Consider the following 22,111-nt stretch of genomic DNA (forward strand, 5'->3'; position numbering starts at 1 on the left):
TTCATATCAAGATCGTTTCACTAGCTGGCAAGGCTTAGGGCCCATCTGTGGCAATAGCACGTTGGGCTGTGATGGAGTTTGATCTCACGTGCTAAAGGGCTAGACCATGCACCTGGTTGAGTAATCACTACGGAACACGTCGGACTTGCTATTCCACCGCCTTAGCGCTTTGTCTGTCTTTCAATGCATTGCATGTATATGGCCCTCATCACTGTAGTCTCCAAGCACTGTTTGGATCGGGTAGCATTTTACATCCACTTTGCTCCGTTCTAAATCACTGCAGGTGGTGCACGGTGGCGGAGAATCAGGCCAACAGGAGCTAGATACTGCAGGAAGTGGAGTGGGCAATTCAATAGGCAGCACTGTTCCCCGTACCCACATACACACTTCAACACATACAGGACTGAGCTTCAGCAATTATCCTTGCCCCTGGCTGTTAGCACACATCAGCCGCCACACGTCACACCATTTTAAATTTCTTATGGCAAGAGAGATCCATTTGGACTTCATCAGACCTCTCTTGAAACTACTTCTGCCTCCTCTGCATTCGTGATCTTAGTGTATGTCCGTGCCTTCTTTCAAGCAAATTCATTCCTAGCACCTTGACTGAAACAAGCTGCTGCCTTAGTGATGCATTTGGAGCCAAGATTTTGATTCAGTCCATAATAGCAACAGTCAGAGTACAGATGCAAATCTGAACTTCACAAGTTGTGTTTGGCCCTTATGCCTAACGACATTAGGATAAAAAAAGGCATGAGCTTATGTATATATATAAACTCATGCCACACATGCCTATGTCTTTTAATACACATGATTTGGATCCAGAAGTTTGGAGGGCAAAAGAAACCAGTGGCTGAATTTAGTGGAGAGTTCTGTACTGCAGAACGAGCAATGTATGCAAGTTTCAAAATTGCTAACTCCAGCCGCTTTCTATCTCACCCAACAGCCCCACCACATACCCAGCAGCCGCACTGAGAGGAAAATAACCTGATATTTTTCAACCTCTTGTGGTTTATGGTTTCACCCATCTCTGAGGTCTCCTTGTAGAATATTCAGAGCATCTGCCTGTAGTTGGAGAGCTTGCAAAATGTAGCGAGCAGAAGAGAAGGATTATGGCAACATAAAATGCCTTTCAAGCACACCATGCAGGATGACTCAGATATTACAGAAAAAACATTATGGTGATGATCAAAATTGCAGAGAAGACACAGGCATATTTAAGAGGATCCTGTACTATCACTATCTTGATCAGTGCACAATGTATTTTTCAAAAGCCCTGAAAGCATTTTCCACGTGGCACCAATTCCATCCTTGACAATTAGACTCACTCCAAAAAGCATTTCAAAAAGAGACAAGAGGGGTAAAGGTGTGATTTAGGGAATGATGAGAACCCTGATTAAACTGAAAGAATGTTTTAAAAACACTTTGCACATGGTGTCTTTGTGTTATAAATAAACGACAACCAAATAGCACCCATCATGATATCACAGCGACATGTCAGGCAGTGAGTACTGACCAAAGCACTCCAACTTTGCTTTGGAGGTTTGCATTAAGATACGCTGAACTTATAGTCTTCTCACCTAGCTAGGCAGAGTGTGTTCTTTCTCTCTGTATCGGTGTGCATGCGTCTCTTCTCTTTCTCCGGTACAGAGTGACACTAGACTCCTCAGAGGTAAAGGCTGAAACAAGCCTTCCATTATAAACCTCATTATACTCTCTGATCTCCAACAGCTTCACCACACCACCCTGCCTGCAATGTCACAAGCATGAACTTACAGCAGCACAGAATTTATCCATCCAGGAAAATTGGACAAGGTATTTGAAATGAAACGGGGCGGGGAGGAGGCAAAATCAGAGGTGTTCTCACTTTGTAGACATTTCCACATTTCCACAGTGTAGGCCCAGTTATATGAGCTTCAGAAATTATCTACCAACCTGCCAGATGCTTCCTGAATACTACATTTGCCCCATGCACCGTTAAGCCAAAGCCTGCAAGAGCATCTGGCGAACGTACAAGGGGATTTCTACCCTACAGAGCTTGCAAACTCTGCAGGAGTAGCCAAAGTGATATCTGCACTAAGTGTGTGTTTTTACAACAAAATAGCTAACGTGTTATAAAATCCTAATATAGGCAGGGCAAGCTGTAGTGTTACCTTGATGCACCTGGGCAACTAGGGTTCACCTTAACCAGCTACAGAGAGGTAAAACTACAGGTTGACCTGGCTACACTAGGATTTTACAATGTTAACTATCTCATTGTAAAAAACACACCTTTTTTCCTGGCGTAGGCATGGCCATAGATTTTACAACACAGGCTACAGGATTCCTACAACCCTTAGGAGAACTCCAAGCTTTGCAAGCTCATTCCTATGTGAGACCACTTGTTTAAGAAATAGGCATGAAGGGTATGGGGGGGGAGATCTCCCAGCTCTACTCTCCAATTTTTATTTTTTCACTTCCCTTTAGCCAGCAGAAATTCTACATTTTCTCGATGCGTGACTTTAAAACTACACTTTGCTTTCCAGGGGTTTTCCTTTAAACCCTTGACCTTTCTCCACATTAACTGCAGCTCACCAAAGAGCTATGTGTACGGGAATAGAGCCGGGTGAGATTTTTCAAAGGCACTCAGCATTAGCCTAACTCCAGGGGGAGCAGAGTTAGACCAACATTGAAGGCTTTAAAAATCTCAGCCTAGGGGTTCAAACACAAAGGTCCCAGTCCTGAATGCAAAACACCCACTGATTTCAATGGGTGCTAGAAAGGCAAGATAGGCCCACAAAGGTGCAGTTTTGTAACTTTAAAAGTCTCCTTTGAACCAACAAGAGATGGACTACTCAGAGTTAAGGCGGAAAAATCTAAGTTAGGAACTCAGCCCACGCTAGGACAGCTGTGCTAGTAACAGCTGGGCTGCACAGACTCCCAAGCCAAAGCTTTTCCAAAAGATTATTTCCTAGAGTATTAACACTAGTTACAGGACCGATGGCACACCCAGTCCTGCGCATCGAACTGGAACAACAGAGACTCTCAAACTTGGCACAGGAAAGCTCTGTAATAAGTCTCTCTAATTCTGTTGTGGCACAAGGGGAGTGCAAAAGCCTGGCATTACTTGCTAATCCCATATCATCATGAGACCATCCTGTTTCTACCGCTTCCATATCCAAGCCGCAGTCTCTTCCTCGCTTCCCTGCTCTTCTTGCACCCAGGATCTCTCCATGGGGAGATTACATGATCCAGACACATCTGTGTCATGTCTCATTGCAGCAATGCTTGGTGCTGTCAGTTAAGTGCAGGAGGATGCTATTGGAGGGAGGGGGTATAATGACTAGAGCAAAGATACGTCTTTTGGGGTTCTGCTCCCACATCTGCCACCAACTCTGTATAACTTTGGGCAAGTCACTTACAGCCAAGAGCGCTCAGCGGCCAGCTCCCACTACTTCCCTCTCAAAAGTCTGGCCACTGAATTAGGTGCCTAAACAGGACCTGGTCTCTTGAAAATCTGGCCCGTAACCTCTCTGCTTCAATTTCCCCATCTATATAATGGAGATACACACTAACACGCAGGGGTGTTGTGAGGTTTAATTAATGAGCGTAAAGTGCTTTGAAACCCTCGGATGCAAGCCAAAGTGCAACATATCACTGACACTAATATTGGATTAGCCGAACTATGTGGAGAATAGCTGAGCATGTTCCAACAGCCACGTGCCTTCCATTGCCCAAACACCTCCTGGTCCTCAGCCATCAAATGCTTTCCCCTGGGGATTCCATTTGGGGCTCGGGCTTTCAATGCTAGCAAAAGGTGTGGCTTTCCAGGCCTGGAAACTGAAATTGATTCACCCACAGAACAAAAACAACATGGGTAGCGACAGCATATGGAGGAGCTGCCTGCCCTCTCCCACTCTCACAGTGCAGTAAGGAGTGTGCAGAAAACGTGCGGTATTTGCATCACAATGAAGCACCCACACCAGGGTGGGTTGGGCCCAGGAGACAAACAGTCCATTCAGAATCCTAGCTGTCTTCCTAGCCTTGATATGCCAAGGAGAATGTCGGTGGGATAACCCAACCCTCCCCTCTCTCTATCCAAGACCTATAGTGCACAGGTCAGACCCCATCTGTACATTCCCAAGCAGCATCTACTAACTTGTCCTGCAGGAAAGTACAAACAGGTTCCAGCAAAACTTTTTAATCCGCCAGAGCCCTCAGAGCCAGTTGGGGCAAGTCCAAAGCCAGGAAGAAAGCTGGCATTGTCCTCCTGGGCTGGGTTGAAAGAACGCCTTTGGGAAACCCTCTGCAGAAAGGAAGCACCCAGCTATCTGAAAGAGAAGTAGGAGGGAAATCCCAGTGGACCGCTGCTCCTAAGGATCCAGCCTTGCGTCCACGTAGTGAAAGTTGCTCGTTCCTCATCAAGTCACTTTTGTGTTAGGACAGCCCTCGACTTACAACCCCACCCCCAAGAACCTGTCTGGCCTGTACACGGCCTGCCAGTCCAACACGGACAATTCCAGACACTGGCAGACAAGCACCCAGCGGAGGAGGAGGAGGAGGAGTCAGGCTTTGCCAAGCCCTGCCATATGCAACGATATGACTGAGTGACAAAGACACTTAAGGTTCAGACCCCAGCACGCTCCTCCCCCATGCAGATTCCCCAACAGCCTCTTAGTGAGCGGCCTGTCTTTTTGCTCGGGGGCAAAGTCACATGCCATTCACCAGCCAGGCCAGGCCACCTCTCACCAGTAACTTGGGCTAGACCACCCCATCTCATGGATTTGGTCCTTAGAGGCACATATACATTTCAGCTCCAGCCCAATCATAGATACTGGAAACACTCCGGACATTGCCCTGTGCTGGATCATCTCTGAAGTATCCATGCCAATGTGCCCATCTGACCTCCTTTCCCTCTGGCCTGCAGCCAGAGCACCAGACAGCAGGGCTGGAAAGGTTTCCAGCCAGCCTGCCAACCCCAATTAAAAGCCAGTAACTTCAACTTCAGGCTCACAGTTTAGTGTCCCTGGTGCCAGGTGCTATTACTGTCTCTTTGAAGATCCCGATACACCCCAGATGGCTTCCTCTCTTGCTCCTCAGTGGGCTCCTCTGGGTCTCTATACCCTTCAACTCATTCTCCCCCAGCCCATGCACATCCGATTTCCTTCCCTTCTCAATGCCCTGCAATGCAGCCACAAGCATCGTGAGGACTGAACAAGACTCTCTTGGGGACTTGCTGATGCCGCCATTACGTAGCCGGAAGGGGTTGCTGTTGGGTCACTGCCTTTCTCCATGAGGGCTGAATGCATTACTGTTTCCCATTCTCTGCTGTCTTGGGGAAGGAGCGACTGGGACTATTAATCCAAGTGTAACCTCCCGCTTGGTAGGTGACCACTAGATCTCAGGAGACTGACTCCTGCTCCCTCAGGAGACGCCCAATCCTGCCTTCAGTCAGGAACCAAAGCAGGAGCTCATCAGGGCAACAGGCTCCAGATGCTCCCAGAAGGAACAGACGTGAGTTTGCTGCTGCTAGCTGATAACAGCAAGCGTGGTGGTATGATAGCATGACGCTCAGATCAGCTATATCCACCGTGCAGGTTTCTCAGTTGCACAAGCTCACAGGGACGGAGAGCACAGAGGAGGCGATGCTGTGTTGCTGGTCCCTTAGGGAGAACAAGATGGAAGCACAGCTGTCTTTTCCTGACAGAGGCACCCATGCAGAGACTCACCCATCCATCCTCTTTCAGCCTGCTTCCATTGCGTGTATGACAAAGGCAACTCTTAACTGGCTCAGGATAGGCCAGGACCTAAACCAGAAGGAAGGCACTGAGGGACAGTAGCAGAGATGTGTGGGCCTAGGAATGGAATAGCAAATGTATTCCACATCAGGACTGAAGTGCCCTGGTAGAGTTGTGGCTGGAATAACAGGAGATGCTAGAAGGTGGGAACTGGGTTCATTAGCAGCACAGCTATAAGGAGACCTAGAAATGGAGCAGCAGCTCCAAGTCAGCACTGAGGGGCAATAGCAGAGCAGACCGGGGGGCAGGAACTGGAAGAGCAGAGGGGTGCTCACAAATCAGGATTATTGATGTGCACCCAGAGAGCTGCGTGCAGGGAGCCCACGACTGGAACAGCAGGAGGCACTGCCAATCAGAGCTGCAGGAGAAGTTATGAACGGTGAGTCACTGAGGTGGAGACGCACCAAAGGATTCGTGGTGACCCATGCTCAGAGGCAGCTTTGCTGATCAAAGCGAGCTGCAGCTCCTGCAGAACAGTGGCTGATCTCTAGCTGAGAAGCAGCTCTCCTCCTACTCCAATTCAACCAGCCGTGCCAGCGTACAAGAGCTTCCACTGTCATGTGTGTTTGCACAGAAAACATCTGCCAGGCATTCCATGATGATAACCATCCACAGCGCACTCACAGGGCACAATGGAAGAGAGAGAGATAGCTGCTGGCTGGCAGAATTATAATCACCTCCTCAGAGGCAGGGTGGGGGTGCCCACACCCTCCCCATTGAGCCTCTCTCTACTTCCCAGCACCTGGGTGTTCTCAGATGGCACCCCTCCCTCCTTCCCCTGCTCTCTGCCTACACGGACTCTATAAATGTCTTAATCAGCAAACCAGACGTTAGCTCCGACGGCACAGAGCCAGAGATTCTCTCCAGTAAACACTGGACCAAGAGGACAGAACAGCCGCTATCTCCCTGCCTCCTCCAGGGAAACAGAGACAGGGGGCGGGAGAGAGAATGGGAATGATCTGCCATTCCTCATGGGCAGCGAGTGTGGTAATGTCTGATCCCTTCTCTGCTGCAGGGCTATAGATCTTTGTGGGCTTGACGGATCAGATGAGCTAATAAATCTTTTCAGTCCGAAACTGCTACAGTCCTACCTCACAGCAGTCAAGCCCCCCCCCACCCCCCCATAATGCTCTGAACCCCTCATTGTGCCTGGCATATCATCCCAGAATGTTGGCTGGGGGAAGGAGCACAGAGCGGCAGGAGACTCCCCCATTGTGATAAGGCGGAATTGCAAGATGCAATTTGGTGGGGAATCCAGGATTCCATAATTGCAGAGGCCAGAGGGTTATGAAAAGCAGGAATCAGGACACTGATGGTGCCCTGGGGATCAGGCTGCTGCTGTCGTGGTTTTTCATGATATGGCTCCAACTAGGAAGCAGAGCAGCACTTAGACACAACAGCAGCTAAGGCCCACATTTTCAAACTCCAGTGCCTATCATTACGCCACCCAGTCAACAGCTTGATTTTCAGAGCTGCTGAATGATCACAACTTCCACTGAAACCAATAGAAGCTGTTGGGGCTAGATTCATAGATTTTTAAGGCCAGAAGGGACCACTGGGCTCATCTGGTCTGAGCACCTGCAAAACTCAGGCCAGGAAATTTCATGATGTATGGCCCTGGAGACTGAAGTCCGCCACTTAACCACAAAAGAAGAGCAACATAGGTAGTGGCAAGTTAGCACCAACTGTGGCAGCTGTTTTGCAGGATCCATCAAGCAGGCGACGAAGGGTTAAAAAGAGCCAGCAGATAAGCATTCTAAGCAATAGTCTAGGCCGGATCCCGAGCAGCTCAAAGGGGCCCCCATTCACTATTTAGTATGTGTTGGAGAGGCACAAAAATACTCCTGCTTAGGGCCCCCAGTGGGCTCGCAGGGCCTCTGCAGCAGACGGTAATAATTTTCAGTCATTAACAACCTGGGCTTGATTCAGACTGGTGACCTCTAGAGCCTTCTCTGTCCAGAGGCTGCTTTTCCGGTCTCCATTTACCAGACAAGGGCAAGCCCCAACCGCCATGGGGATTTGTAAATCACCACCATCCCGCCGTCCCCTTTTACTTAATGCAGTGAAGTCAGCTGCATGTTTACAGCTCAGCAACCAGAGCTAAATGGGTGCTGAATTCCCATCACACTGGGGCAGACACATGCATACACACGCACACGCACGCACACACTTCCCACTCTTTCTCTGCTCCTTCATATGACCGTTATGAGGGCCAAGTGAGCTTTCAATGCTGCCCCACATGGCAGGTTCATTCCACCTGAAATGCCAGTATTCGTCAGCAGGAGAAAGGAATGGCAATGTGACCTGCAGCCATACAGAAGTTGGAGCAAAGGAGCTAAAGGGTGGATTTTGTGGATAAGTCCAGAGGAGAGGATTGCCTTGAGTAGTCAGTGGAGCAGAAGTTTCTCAGATCCTTCACATTTGGTATGATATCACTAGGCCCTCCTCCCAGCTTGGTTTGCTCACACACTGAAGGTTTGTCCGCCCGCCAGAGAGGATACAAAGTCAACAGGGGGAGCTCCATTTCTCCCTTAGGATACGCTCCAAATGAAAACACCGGATAAGTTTTCCTTTTCTATAGCCCCTTGCATCTGAGGATTGGAATGCACTTTACAAATAGGAATGAATTACATCCCAAATCACCCTCTGGGAGTTAGATATTATCCCCTTTGATATATGAAGAAACTGAGGCACTGAGGTGCAGTGACTTGCCCAGAGTTTGGGAGTTCCAAATAAACACCGCACCCAACCCCAGAGGCCAACAGCAGCCCCAGCCTTTCAGGGACATGTACAACCCTCATTGAAATGCATGCAGCTGGCATGGACGCTGCCCAAAGACAATGATCAAACGGCAGCTGGACCGGCTATTCACTGGAGCTGTGTGTGCCTGCGTATGCCGGGGCATTTCAGCCCAATTAAAAGAAAGAATGGAAAAAGATCTTCTGGGCTAAATTTTTTTAATTCTTTGCAGTAGCAAAGAAAGTTTATTGACCGCATCATGCCAGCTCCAAAAGGCAGAGACTGTGTGGCAGCCAGGCATGGCAGGGAATGGGGCTGCCACTTGTCCAAGCTCGTTGCTATGGCACTATGCGGCACCATCACGCTGTGATGTAATGCTGGGAAGGGATAGCCAGACACCTGCCCATAATGATTTTCTTTTAAAACTCCACCTGTTTAGGTTAGACTGAGAGGCCAGGCCAGAGTCCTCTGGTTATCTACAGGACCGGTAAGGTGTGAGAAACAGCAGGGCAAGCTTCCCCCATACACTATACTTCATAAATGTGTATCAGTCCTGAACCAGGGGCACCATACCTCCAGAGGAGAGAGGGGAATTCAGACTCAAAGTCCATTATTTGTATTCTTGTAGCATCTCGGAGCTCCCCCCATCAGGGCCCAGGACCCTGTTGTGCTAGACATTGTTGTGACAAAGCTCTGTCCTTGTCTCCGTGGGTACCGTGTTTCCTGGCAGATTTCGCTGGCCTCAGAGGCTCACTGTGACCCTCCACGTAGCCCTTCTCTCTCTAGAGGCAAGGGTCATAGCCTACTGAGCCATTTTCATCATAAGCCAGAAAAGGAGGTGAGGAGAAGCTACCCTCCCTTGCACAGTCTCTGTTGTCTCCCAGTCTCAGTGGTAAATCAGGGGGGCAAAGGGGGGAGCCCGGGCCCACCCTCCACTCTGGGCTTCAGTCCAGAGACCCTAATAGTATCAGCTATGGTAGCTGACTTTTTAGAAACAGGACGCGTACAATTCCATGGGCTGCTTCCCTACAGCAGGCTCTACTTCCTCAAGCTTCTTCCTTGTGCCTGATATGGTTTGTACCACTCAGTTTCTCCAACAGCGCAACTTCCGCCTACAGCTCCTGACACGCGTGCCCACCTGACTAACTGAGAAGTTTTTAACTAGTTTCAGCCAGCCCCTGATTGGCTTCAGGTGTCCCAATCAACCTAGCTGTCCTCCCTGCCTTCTGGAAAGATCTTAATTGCCCCCAGGTGCCTTAATTGACCTGGAGCAGCTGCCATTTGCTTATTCTGGTAACAGGGATTTGTTTAGCCTGTGGCTAATATATCTGTCTCCCGTTACTTTACTTTAGTCATCTGGCCTTGCCCCCATCACATAGTATAAACACAGAATAAACAGATAGTCCCTGCCCCAGATTGCTTAACTAGCCAGTCCTTGGCCTCTCTTCAGAGACTGCCAGGGAGTGGCCAATTGTGTCAATTTCTTTGGACACTGGGAACAGGACTGAGACTCACCATCTCATTTCACAGAGACCCAAGCAACTGTCTGGATCCACTTTGTGTCACTATTCAACCTAGACTGGGTTTGACATAGAGGTGAAGGACTCAACATCCCACCTCTGCCTCTAAACCATGCAGTCCCCACTCCACCAAAACAAACAGGCTCCTTCTTGCTCAGCCCCACATCTTTGCTCCCTGCCTGTCTGAGTCCTACCTGCCAACTTCCAGCACCCACTGCTGGCCGTGCAGACCCAGTGCAGCCAGGGGAAAGCAAGCCAGCTTATTTTCCTCCTTGCATCAAACAAAAGCATCAGCTACATTCTGCTGGCTGAATGTGTATTAGTAAAGATAATGAACAAGGCAGAAGGAACAGCTTGATGTTCAAAGCTCAGGTGGCATCTGCAACTCCTGGCCATTTTTATTACTACTCATTTGAGTTACACCAGTATCCAGAGACCAGGGCTTCATTGCACCAAGTGCTATACAAGCATATCATATCAAAAGAGACAGTCTCTGCCCTGAAGAGCATGCGATCTAAAGAGTCAAGTCAGACAAAGAAAGGGTTATTAGGTTATTCCCATTTTATGGATGGGGAATTGAGGCACTGGAAAATTACATGACTTGCCCAAGGTCAAACAGGAAGTCTGTGGCAGAGCAGGAACAGAAATCAGATCTCCAAAGTCCCAGCCAAGTGTCTTAATCCACAAGATCATTGATTTAGCTGAAGCAAAGTGAATCTGAAATGAGTGGGGGAAACTAAGGCCTGGTCTACATTTAAAAGTCAGGTTGACAGTTACAGCACTCAGGCACATGAAAAATAAATACCCTTGAGCACCATAGCTATGTCAACCTAAACTCCATTGTATACACTGTTAGGCTTATAGAAGAATGCTTCTGTCAATGTAGGTACTGCCGCTCATGGAGGTGGAATTCCTACAGTGATGGAAAATCCCTTTCCATTGCTGTAGGAAGTGTATGGTGCCGTAACTGAGTCGCTGTAGTGTAGACATGGCCTCAACAGTCCACTCAATCATGTTACTTCTATACGGATTTTTCTGGCAGTAGCCACCCTTCATTGGTGCTTTTAGACCAATCCTCAGAACACAAGGGAGTTCCCCTGGACCTGGGTCTGTCCTGCAGAACTGGGCATAAGTAGCAACCAACGAGGGCATAAATTAGAGGCCAGACAGCCCTTCTGAGCTGTGATCATGAAGCTCTAAGTCTGCAAGTGTTTGGTTAGCTTATGTTCAATATTTTTAAAAATAAATTTGTGAAAAAATTCAAAATTGTTTCCATTTCGCAGGTGTCAAGATGGACTGACCCATTTTATTCCTCCCCACCCCTTTTTTTTTTAAATCAAAACCATTATTGAAGTTTTTCATTTACCAAAACCTGGGGTTTCTGAAAATGAAAAGCGTCAATAATATTCTCAAATTTTCTTTGAAGAGAGTCACAAAAAAAATCTAAAACGGCAACTTGCAAAATGTTTCATTAAAAAAACAAAAACATCATGTTCAAAATAATTCCAGCCTACTCTCCTCCTCCAGTTCTCATGCTGTGATCCGAGCGGAGAGGAACTACTGTGGAAAAGGCCTGTCCAGTGGAACTTCTATCCTCGCTGGAAGCAGGAAGAAGCTTGTTTCTGCAAGATTCCCCAGCTCCACTTCACGGGTTCTGAAAAGCCTCAGCAGTTTGGGAAGTTGAATCGAAGGAGCCTCCAACCCTTTTGAAGTTCACCCTTTGCCAACGCACACTCGTAATCATGGTGCTGCGCAGTGACCATGGGAAGAACCAATTCATGCCCCTGACTCTGAGATTAGAGACATGTGTCAGGTCCCAAGAAAGGGTCCCAGTCCCTCCAACCATACATACACACACCTCCCGAAACGGACGCATTTTGCTCAGCTGAGCACAGGCTCTTCTTTTTTTCTTCTCTAACTATGCAGGGCCCTGATCTGTGCTCCTTGCCCAGCTAACACTTTTGTAGGCATCAGTGGAAGTTTTGGGTGCACCAGGAGTACAGAATTGGGCCCTCTGAATGTTCTGTCATTCATTGCTCATTGAGCAGGGCAGAGAGGTGGGCAGATGGGGGTAATGTGCTGAAATCACGAGGCTGGGCATTATGCATTCATGGAGCACATGATGCCAGCCGTGATAGAGAGGGACAGCTATTGTAATAGGAGTGATGATGTCTTGGAGACAATGGAAAAAGGGGCCCTTTGTTCTGTATTTTTTTTAAAGATACAGAACAAATTTGATCTTTCTTTTAGAGGGACCCTCACACAAGTTGAAAAGGGGCCTTGTTAACAAGGCTAAATTCAGTACACCAAGGCAAAAAACCGAGCAGGAAAAGTCTGAGTTAGAGGCCTGAAGGCAGGAAATTCAGAATTAAAATAAGAGGCTCTGTCCTTAACCTACTGCACTCCACTAGGGTCACCAGATGTCCAGAGGCATATTACACCCATTTTCCACCTGGTGGGATTTTAAAAACTTGACACTACATCAGTGTAGGAAGAAAAGCAAATAATAAAGTGAGAGTTCAGATACTCAACACTGGAATAATATTCTAGTGAAGAGACAGATCAAACAGGCATGAAACAGAACAGCCAGTCCTTCCAGAAGCAGGACATCTATCCAGCCCATAAATACCAAGTTTATTTATACTCAATAAGAGTCAGTGCAAGATCCAGTGATTTATATGTCTTGATCCTGCTACATTGTGAAATCAGGAGCAGTGCCATTTAAGTCAATAGTTACACCTGAGTAAAACCCATACGAGTCAGTGAAAAAGTAGGCTCAAGAGTCCAAAACATTTAGAAAGGGATCCAACATTGTCTGATTTACAGAACTACATTTATTCATACAATGAGACTTAAAAACAAGACTGGAAAAATGGTCTTCCGTTTCCCAAATGTTTCCATTAAAAACAACAATCCCTGCCTCTGAATAACTGAGCGTTGTGGGTGAACCTAAGACCTGGAAATAGTAGCTATAACTCCACTGAAGTCAACCGACTTGAATCTGGCTCTCTATAGCACAATGAACTGGCTAGCGTGGCTGTGTCCTCTCCGCCCTCTTAATGGGTGGAAATCAGGACTGCTCAACTGTGTCACACAGAGTCAATACAGCTAATGGAGCCTTTACCTCAAACAAGAAGTCCTAGCTGGCCACGGATCTAAAATTCTAGAGAGGAGAAGAGGGATGGACTGATGATGCAACTGGCCTGGTTGCCGCTGAGGTAGGGGTAGTAACTCTGTACATTGCTTGACTTCATGTGAAGTTAGACTTATCAGCCTGTAATTGCCAGGATCGCCTCTGGAGCCATTTTTAAAAATTGGCATCACATTAGCTATCCTCCAGTCATTTGGTACAGAAGGTGATTTAAGTGATAGATTACATACCACAGTTAGTATTTCTTCAATTTCATATTTGAGTTCCTTCGGAACTCTTGGGTGAACACCATCTTGTCCTGGTGACATTACTGTTTAATTTATCAATTTGTTCCAAAATCTTCTCCACTGACACCTTAATCAGGGACAGTTCCTCAGATCTGTCACTTAAAAAGACGGCTCAGGTGTGGAGATCTCCCTCACACCCTCTGCAGTGAAGACCAATGCAAAGAATTTATTTAGCTTCTCCGCAATGGCCTTGTCTTCCTTAAGTGCTCCTTTTGCATCTTAATCATCCAGTGGCCCCACTGGTTGTTTGTTAAGCTTCCTGCTTCTGGAAGTACTTAACAAATTTTTTGCTTAGTTTTTGAGTCTTTTGCTAGTTGCGCCTCAAATTCTTTTTTGGCCTGCCTAATTATATGTTTACACTTGACTTGCCAAAGTTTATGCTCCTTTCTATTTTCCTCAGTAGGATTTGACTTTCAATTTTTAAAGGATGCCTTTTCGCCTCTAACCGCTTCTTTTACTCTGTTGTTTAGCCATGGTGTCATTTTTGGTCCTCTTTTTAATTTGGGGTATACAATTCATTTGAGCTTCTATTATGGTGTTTTTTAAAAAGTTTCCATGAAGCTAGCAGGCATTTCACTCTTGTGACTGTTCCTTTTAATTTCCATGTAACTAGCCTTTTCATTTTTGTGCAGTTCCCCTTTCTGAAGTTAGATGCTGCTGTGGTGGTGTTCTTTGGTATTTCCCTCCTGCCCCCACAAGGATGTTAAACGTAATTATATTATGGTCGCTATTACCAAGCGGGGTTCAGTTATAATCACCTGTTAGACCAGATCCCTGTGCTCCATTGAGGACTAAATCAAGCATTGCCTCTCCCCTGTGAATTGCTGACTTTTCCTGTGTGAAGCTGACTTACCTGCTGCATTTTTTCCAGGTCAAGGCTGGGTCTGCTGACTTTGTCCCCGTAGCCTTGCCGGTGTCTCTTACAAGGCATGACTTGCTCAAAGCCGGCCCCAACACTTGTGAATATCAGAGGCCTGGAGGCTGGGTTCCGCACCAGGGGCTGGAGTCTCTTAGGAGGGGAGGCACTGAACAGCACGGGGCTGGGGCTAGCATGCAGACCATCGGCTTGTTCCACTACGGGCCGGAAGGACATGCCACACAAGTTCTTCACTTCCTCGTCACTGGAGGACGTGTTGTTGCTGTCACCGCAGCAAGAAAGCCTGCTGACCTGAGACCACTTCCGCTTCTCGGTGGCAAACTCTCGGTTGATGCGCTCCAATTCCTCTTCTGAGCTGTGGCGATCCAGGCTAGCATGGAAAAGGGCCCGGACCTTACAGCATTGATTCTCCTGGTTCTGGAGCTGATTGGTCGCAAGAGGGGTCAGTGCGCAATTCCGTCTTCTCTCTGAGGGAAGGAGAAATGTGAGTGGTAGAACAGGTCTGAATCACACCTGCTATACAATCAGGCCCATTAGCTTCTGATCACCCCTCCTTGCTCCTCCAAATAATCGCCTCAATTGCTCGTTAGCATATGGCTGGAAGTCCACAGATCACAGCTCAACTTTAAGCTGGCTCACTGGACCCCAGCCGGAGAACCACCAGTTGGACACAGACTGTACAGCAAGTGTATTGACACACCAGTTATTTCAGCACCTGAATCTATTAAAAAGCTGGGTCCCTATATAATGTGCTGGTTTTGTGTGTGTGAACAAGTGGATGACGTTGCCTTCCAGTGGCTGACTCTGTGAGATGATATGGGACTTAAAAGTAGTGTTATTTAAAGGAATTTTCCTGAGATTCTAACAGCTGAAGTGGTGTTTTTGAGCTACATATGCACTACCAACCCCCCTCCAATTATTAAAGTCGCGGAACACTTCATTATTAGATCCTGTTTTCAGTTGCTTATAACTTTGCCAAACATTAACCATTTGTGCTAAAATTTTCTATGCCAGGCGTCGACCTCAGGCTGAATGTTTCCAGAAAACTTCAGCCACAATGGTCAACTGGTTTCCAAGAACAAGGCTAGGGAAAAACACATTTGTTTTGCCAGTGTTAAAAAAATTCTGCTGACCTTTTCTTTGAGAAGCTCTAGTGCCCTCGCACAGCAGGGAGTTAAAATTTGGCATGGGGAGCCCTTTATGTCAGGCATGTGCCTTTTGCCCTCCCCATAAAAATCCACCCAGATTTGCACACTCCCTCCCCCAAAAAAATGAATTCACAGAAGCTCAGCAGAGGCTTGCTAGAGTTTTGCAGCTAAATTCTCCAGAGATTTCATTGCACTGGGCCTGCTCCAGTTGAAGGCTGAGCAAGACTTCCCCTGCACTTCCAGCTGCTGTGGACCATGCCCTGGAGCTGAGAGCTCTCAATGACTCCCCTGCTGGGTCCAGACAGTGTGGAGATGGATGCTGCTTGTTCAAATGCAGAGCGGCCAAGAGCCAGACCTCAGAGTTGGGGAGCAGAAAGGAGTGAGGACAAGGAGTCTGGGAGAAGTGGAGACTGGTACTATTTGGGCAAGAAGACTGGGAGTTTCTGGGAGAAGAAACTGGGAATGGTTGGGCAAGAAGATTGATACATGGAGCCGGCAGAAGGAAAAGCGTGGGGAAGGAGATGGGGTGCAGGGAGCGGGACAAGCAGTCTGGAGGGATGAGACTAAGACTTGCTGGACAGCCAGACTTGGAGGGGATGAGAAGCCAGGGGACTGGAGAGAGGGATTGGCTAGGTGAGGAGAATGGGGTGGGACAAGGAGCCAGAGCGGGGAAGAGACAGGACTGTATGGGGTAGAAGGGGTCAAGTTTGGGAGGAAATGGGCAGAAGAGTCTGGAATCCTTTCTAGAGCCTGGAATGGAACCCAAGATTCCTGAGTCTCACATTCCTCTTCTGTCAGCGAATATCTATGAAACCCACTGGCCACATGTCTCATCCCCCTCTCACGCTGGTCCACAGAGGGGACGGCAACTTGCTATTGCTGCTACCTGTTACTTTGTTAGCCCATGTGGCAGTGGTCTCACTGGTGGATCTCAAGGTTCCGCCCGGCTGCTGACCCACGTGGGTGTTAATCTGATGCCACATGATGGAATTTCTGTTTTCTCCGTTTCTTTTCAGAAAACCTATGAAATGGCACCCCCAAAACAACTTAAGTTAAAAGAACCATATGAAGGGTTGCAAAACCAAGCTCGCAAAAGTCAAGCAGCACCAGAAGTAAGGTTGCCTGTGTTTCTTTAAGTCGGCCCCCTTGGTGTGTGCCTTATGAGATGGTCTCAATGACATGAGCATACACTATTTTTTCCACAGGACCCTGCCTCATTCAGTGCACAGGATCGACCATGCTCTGGAGATGAATCATGATTGCGTAGCGAAGGAGAGGAAGACTGTGGCCTATACAACTCCTGCCTCATATGTGGAGTGCAGGTCCAGTCACTTCAACAGAATCAGGTGTGTAGTGACCGAGGCAGGGGATTATGCAAAGAGAAGGAGTGAACTCATGATGTAGGCAGTTGAATGCCATTCTAGAGAATTGGATTCTATCCCTGCTTTTGCCATAGAGTTCTTACGTGGTGCTGGGCAAAACACTTCAACCAAACTTTTCACAGGTGGCCATGAATTGTGTGTTCCTCATCTTCTGGGTGCCTGACCTGAAAACCTGGGATCTCATCTGCAGAAGGGAGTGCTCATCACAGCTGCAATTGAAGTCAATGGGAGCTGTGCTTTGGACATAGAAAGTGCTATCCAATGATAAGTTCGCTGAAAAATCAAGTATTATGTATCTCAAATGGGGCACAGGTGTGTTGGGAAAATAAATTCATTACTCTTTGTGAAGCACTCTGATACTGTCGTGATGAGCACCATAGAAAAACCCAGGAGGAAATGAATCATTGTGTCTTCACAGCAAGGTTTGAAGAGTGTGCAGTAAATAATGAACACTCAACAATGATGAGAAACCAAAATATTGAAGAGCTGTCCTTCAGTGAGCATTGTACATTCTGGGCACTCAGTGAGCAATGGGTCCTGTGGAAAAAAAACAGTATGTGCTCATGTAGTTAAAAACTGTCTCATAATGCATACCCCCAAGGGGACTGATTTAATGTAGCACACGCAATCTTACTTCTAGCACTTCCTATCTTCTGAGAGCTAGACTTGGCAACATTAATCATGTTCTTTTAATGTACTTTTTTGTGAGTAACATGATATTATATAAAAACTAGGTCTGTTATCTGAAACTTATGAAGAGAAAGCATTGTCCAGTAGATAGGGCTCTGGATTGGAAGCCAGAAGACTGGGTTCTAAGCTCTGCCATTGACCTGCCCTGAGACCTTCTCCTCCCTGAGCTACTGTTTCCCTGCCCTTAACAGGAGGTTAATGATACTTAGGGCTTGTCTCCACAAGGACTCTCAATTGAATTAACTAAAGGTGTAAAGTTAAAGTGCATGAACCCCACCCTGCCACGTGGATAGCCTCATTCAGAAGTAAAGAGGAATTAGTTCACTTTTTCTTCACTCCTTTTAAAGGAGGATTAAGAGCTTTGTCTACACTTGAAATCCTACAGTACACAGCCACACCACTGCAACTGCGCCACTGTGCACTTCAGTGTAGACACTACCAATGCCGACGGGAGAGGTTCTCCCATTGCTGTCATTATTCCACCTCCCCGAGAGGCAGTAGGTAGGTCCCTGTGCAGACAAGCCCTTAGAGAACAGCTTACAGAACTGCGGCCTTGGTCCTGCAAACACTTGCACAATTTCATTGATGTGAGTAGTCCCATTGACTTCAAGGCTGCTCTGTCTTACTCCAGGGACTGAGAAGGTCTATGCATGGTCTCAGAATCTGTGGGTGCAAGACTGGCTTAAAGCCACTCGAACAGAACAACTGAAATTAGTCCAATTGTGTACTTGTACATTGGCTGGGACCTGTTCATGTACAGGGAGCTTAAAAAGAATCCTTTCTATTGATACCCTTGCGAGCTGCTGTTTACAACCCCTGCTGATTCCAGCAGCCCCATAGGGCTTCCTGAGCAAAGGTTGTCAAGCTAAGGAGGATGTGCATGGAGATGGGAGCATACGCAAAGCATCCACTAGGGAGATGCGGGCAGGACAGTAGAACTGGCTGTGGTGCAGGAGGGATAATATGAACTGGAAGGCAGGTCTCCTTCAGGGCAGAGGGTCAAGGCAAAATGCACTTCCACCATGGCAGCCCTGATTTATCTTCTTGATTCCCTTGTCCCTTTACCTCTGTCGATCTGAGCAAGCTCCTGGTTCTCTCCCTCAGAGTCGTCGCTGTCCTCCTCATCACTTGGGGGATAGGAGATCTAGGCAACAAGTCAGAAAGGGAAGGTTTCATTGTTGGTATTAAACATCTGATGCCCCCTGCACCGCTGCTTCCCCAACCTCTCCCACTCATACCCTACACCCACTCACCCCCATGAACCACAATCACGCTGCCACCATGCAGACACTCTGCGTAAACATCCTCCTTTCTTCCCAACCTCAACTCCACCCCCACCCACAAGTACCCAGCTACCGAAACCCAGTACAAACGCACACCACCTGCTTCCACCTCACCTCCCCATGTCCCCGTAACACAATCACATCTCCTCCTCCCAATCCCCCCAAACACACACACCCTGTAACCACACACAACCTGTCTCCACATCCACCCCACATGTACGCCCACTTCCCCAACTCCTCCCCACCAACACAGACACCATGCTGCTACCAACTCCCCCCCCAAACACACACACATCCTGTCAACAACCACACCATCTTACAAACCACACACATGGCCCTACACCAATCACCCAACGTACGCACCCACCCTCTCCTTCTAGGAACACATGAACCACCTAAGAACATACATGCCATGCCACACTTTCTGGAAGAGTCCAGTGAAATTTACCAGGGATGATATAAATTAGATCCTATAGAAATGTCATAGGGCTGTCTAAAATTTACTCTCAAAAGCCTATGGAATATGACAGAAAGATTCTTTCTATAGGCCTTTTAGAACCACCTCCCAAAATTTTATAACAAATTAAATCCTATAGGACAGATGAAAAAGATCTTTAGAAAGGTTCTCATTTGCTATTATGCTCTATAGCAGTGGTTCTCAAAGCCAGTCCGCTGTCTGTTCAGGGAAAGCCCCTGGCGGGCTGGGCCGGTTTGTCTACCTGCCGCGTCCGCAGGTTCGGCCGATCGCGGCTCCCACTGGCCGCAGTTCACCGCTCCAACCCAATGGGGGCTGCGGGAAGGGCGGCCAGCACGTCCCTTGGCCCGCACCACTTCCCGCAGCCCCCATTGGCCTGGAGCGGCGAACTGCGGGCAGTGGGAGCCGTGATCGGCCGAACCTGTGGACGCGGCAGGTAAACAAACTGGTCCGGCCCGCCAGGGGCTTTCCCTGAACAAGCAGTGGACTGGCTTTGAGAACCACTGGTCTATAGGCTCTTCCATAAAGGACCTTACACTTGGCCATGCAGCATATACACCTTTTTCTCCAAAGCCAAAACACCCACAATGCCCCTTTCCTACAGGCACACATGCCATGCCACCACACGCCCACAAATGCACATAGCCTGCCACCACTCAACCCACACAAACACCCCACCATTAGGCTTTCCCCACTAGCAGTGACTTGATTTAGCAGCCACTCTGACTGGTGCTAAATGTTCTAGGTATATTTGGAATAGACATTTCAAGCTGCTGACAATTCCAGATATACCTGGATTTGGACAACCAATGCGCCTGAACCAAAACCCCATATCCAAGCACCTACTAACATGAGGGGTATGGGTTTGTTTGGAATTTTTTAATCTAAATTTGGTGGCTGGCCCCTGTGCCTGAGATGGACTGAAGCAGAGCCCTGGATCAAATTGCCGCAGCTTGGGTCCCATTCTAGATAGAACACATCTGACATTCTGCTGAACATTCCACATATAGCTGGGGAAAACACACCTATTGTGTTGCCAAATGTGCTGATACGCCTATGGAGGCTGTGCCTGCAACACTGCTGAATGTGGCACACATCGGTATTACCATAGTGCTCAGACCTGATATCCAGCTAGCCCGTATCCCGTCTCTGCTAGTGGCCAGCACCAGATGTTTCAGAAGATGCAAGAATCCCAAGAAAGCCCACGTAATGGACAATTTTGGAATAAACTGCCTGTAGAAGAATTTTCTTTGTAATCCCAGGCAATTAGTGGTTGCCCAAAGCATACAATTTTCTATCCCCCATACATTTTTAATCATGCCTAAAATAACTGCATGTTCCTATTATTCATCTAATTATCAACATCTTTTTCTGAATCCTTCTAGACTCTTGGCCCACAACAGTATCCTGTGGCAATGAGTCTCACAGGTTAATTATGAGTTGTGTATGGGGGAGGGGGAGAAAAGATCCTTCCTTTAAAAGTTTTTAATAGGCTGCCTTTTAAATTGCATGGTGATCCAGTTAGAATGCACACATGATGTTGATACACATCCATCTTCTCATACTCCACTGGTCCCCAGGAAATATCACAGGAGTGACACAGCCCAACAGGTGCACGCAGGACTAGCAGTGAAGAAGAAAATTCACTTCACTGGGGCCATATGTGGAAAAAACAAATAAGAGGAGTGGAGAAGGTCTACAGCTGGCACCCAACACAGGCACGGCAACTGTATCAACCCAACCCACCATCCTGCAGTCCGATGTAAGTGGACATTGGCAAGTATTCCCTACATCCCTTCACATTTGCTTCTCACCCTCCTGTATTTGCAATGCCCTGCTAGAAACTGGAAGTTATTTTCCTTCCTGGGCGGTTTGATAATTTCCCACTACTACTTGTCAAACCATAAAACTGCAGGAGCTGGATTTTCCTGAGCTTGGCATGCTGCTGAAGTTAATACGGTTGCTTGTTTCTCCACAGCAGCTAAGATTATATTGTGCACGAGTACACACACACACACACACACACACACACAAAATTTAATAAGGACATTTAGCGCTGAGGAGAGGTGCCACGTTAACAGCCATGGAGTATGAAGTCCTCCAATTGTCCACAGAGCTGATACAATATGTTGCTATTATTTGTATTACAGCAGTGCCCAGAGGCTCCAACTGAGACTGAAGCCCCACTGTGGGACACGCTATACAAACACACAGTGGGCTTCTCTTCAATGCAGAGTTAACAACTTGTAACTCGATTGCTGGCCCTAACTTGAGTTCTGTCCACACACACTGAACTCAGTTGTGGTTGCTGTTAACTCAAGCTGGCTGGCTTAGCAAGGGGGATAGGCTAAAACTTGTCAGCTGCTAACATGTCCACTCTGCAATATGGAAGCAGGTTACCTCCTCGAGCATCGCTACTCCTCCAGTGCCTTCCCACAATGCCCCATGTGCCCAGAAAGGGCAGACAAGTTCTCCCACAATGCCCTGGGAAAGAATACACAGAGCGGCTCAGCTTACTGTAGTGCTAAGAAGCATGGGATATGTCGGGTTGCCAACTTTGGTTGGTTGAATTCCTAGAGATTTCATCATATGACATTATCTTTAATTAAAGATTGATCTTTATTTCCTGGAGACTCCAGGACAATCCTTGAGGGCTGGCAACCCTAGGGACATGCCCTCAGAAGTCTCAGCATGCCACACACCATGGCAGCTGGAGTGTCATTTCACGTTGTGACTGCTCTCGCTCAAGCTGAGTAACTCCAGTGGAGATAACGAGTTAACG

General features: G+C 47.6%; 1 protein-coding gene across 3 annotated transcripts in view; it reads right to left on the reverse strand.

The window, feature by feature from the left end:
- The window catches only part of LOC125633741 (uncharacterized), a 76,098-nt gene that overhangs the window by 34,941 nt on the left and 19,046 nt on the right, over positions 1 to 22,111 (reverse strand). For 2 of the 3 annotated variants that reach the window (XM_048843443.2, XM_048843442.2), the window contains exons 2-3: positions 18,637 to 18,715; positions 14,328 to 14,818 (exon numbers count right to left, since the gene is read on the reverse strand). In XM_048843443.2, the coding sequence (XP_048699400.1) occupies positions 14,328 to 14,818; positions 18,637 to 18,715 (570 nt within the window). Of the gene's footprint in view, positions 1 to 14,327; positions 14,819 to 17,219; positions 17,419 to 18,636; positions 18,716 to 22,111 lie in introns of all 3 variants that reach the window. The other variant, XM_075127042.1, reaches the window with a different exon arrangement.

The sequence above is a fragment of the Caretta caretta genome, chromosome 3 (genome assembly GCF_965140235.1).
Source record: "Caretta caretta isolate rCarCar2 chromosome 3, rCarCar1.hap1, whole genome shotgun sequence".
Taxonomy (NCBI): domain Eukaryota; kingdom Metazoa; phylum Chordata; order Testudines; family Cheloniidae; genus Caretta; species Caretta caretta.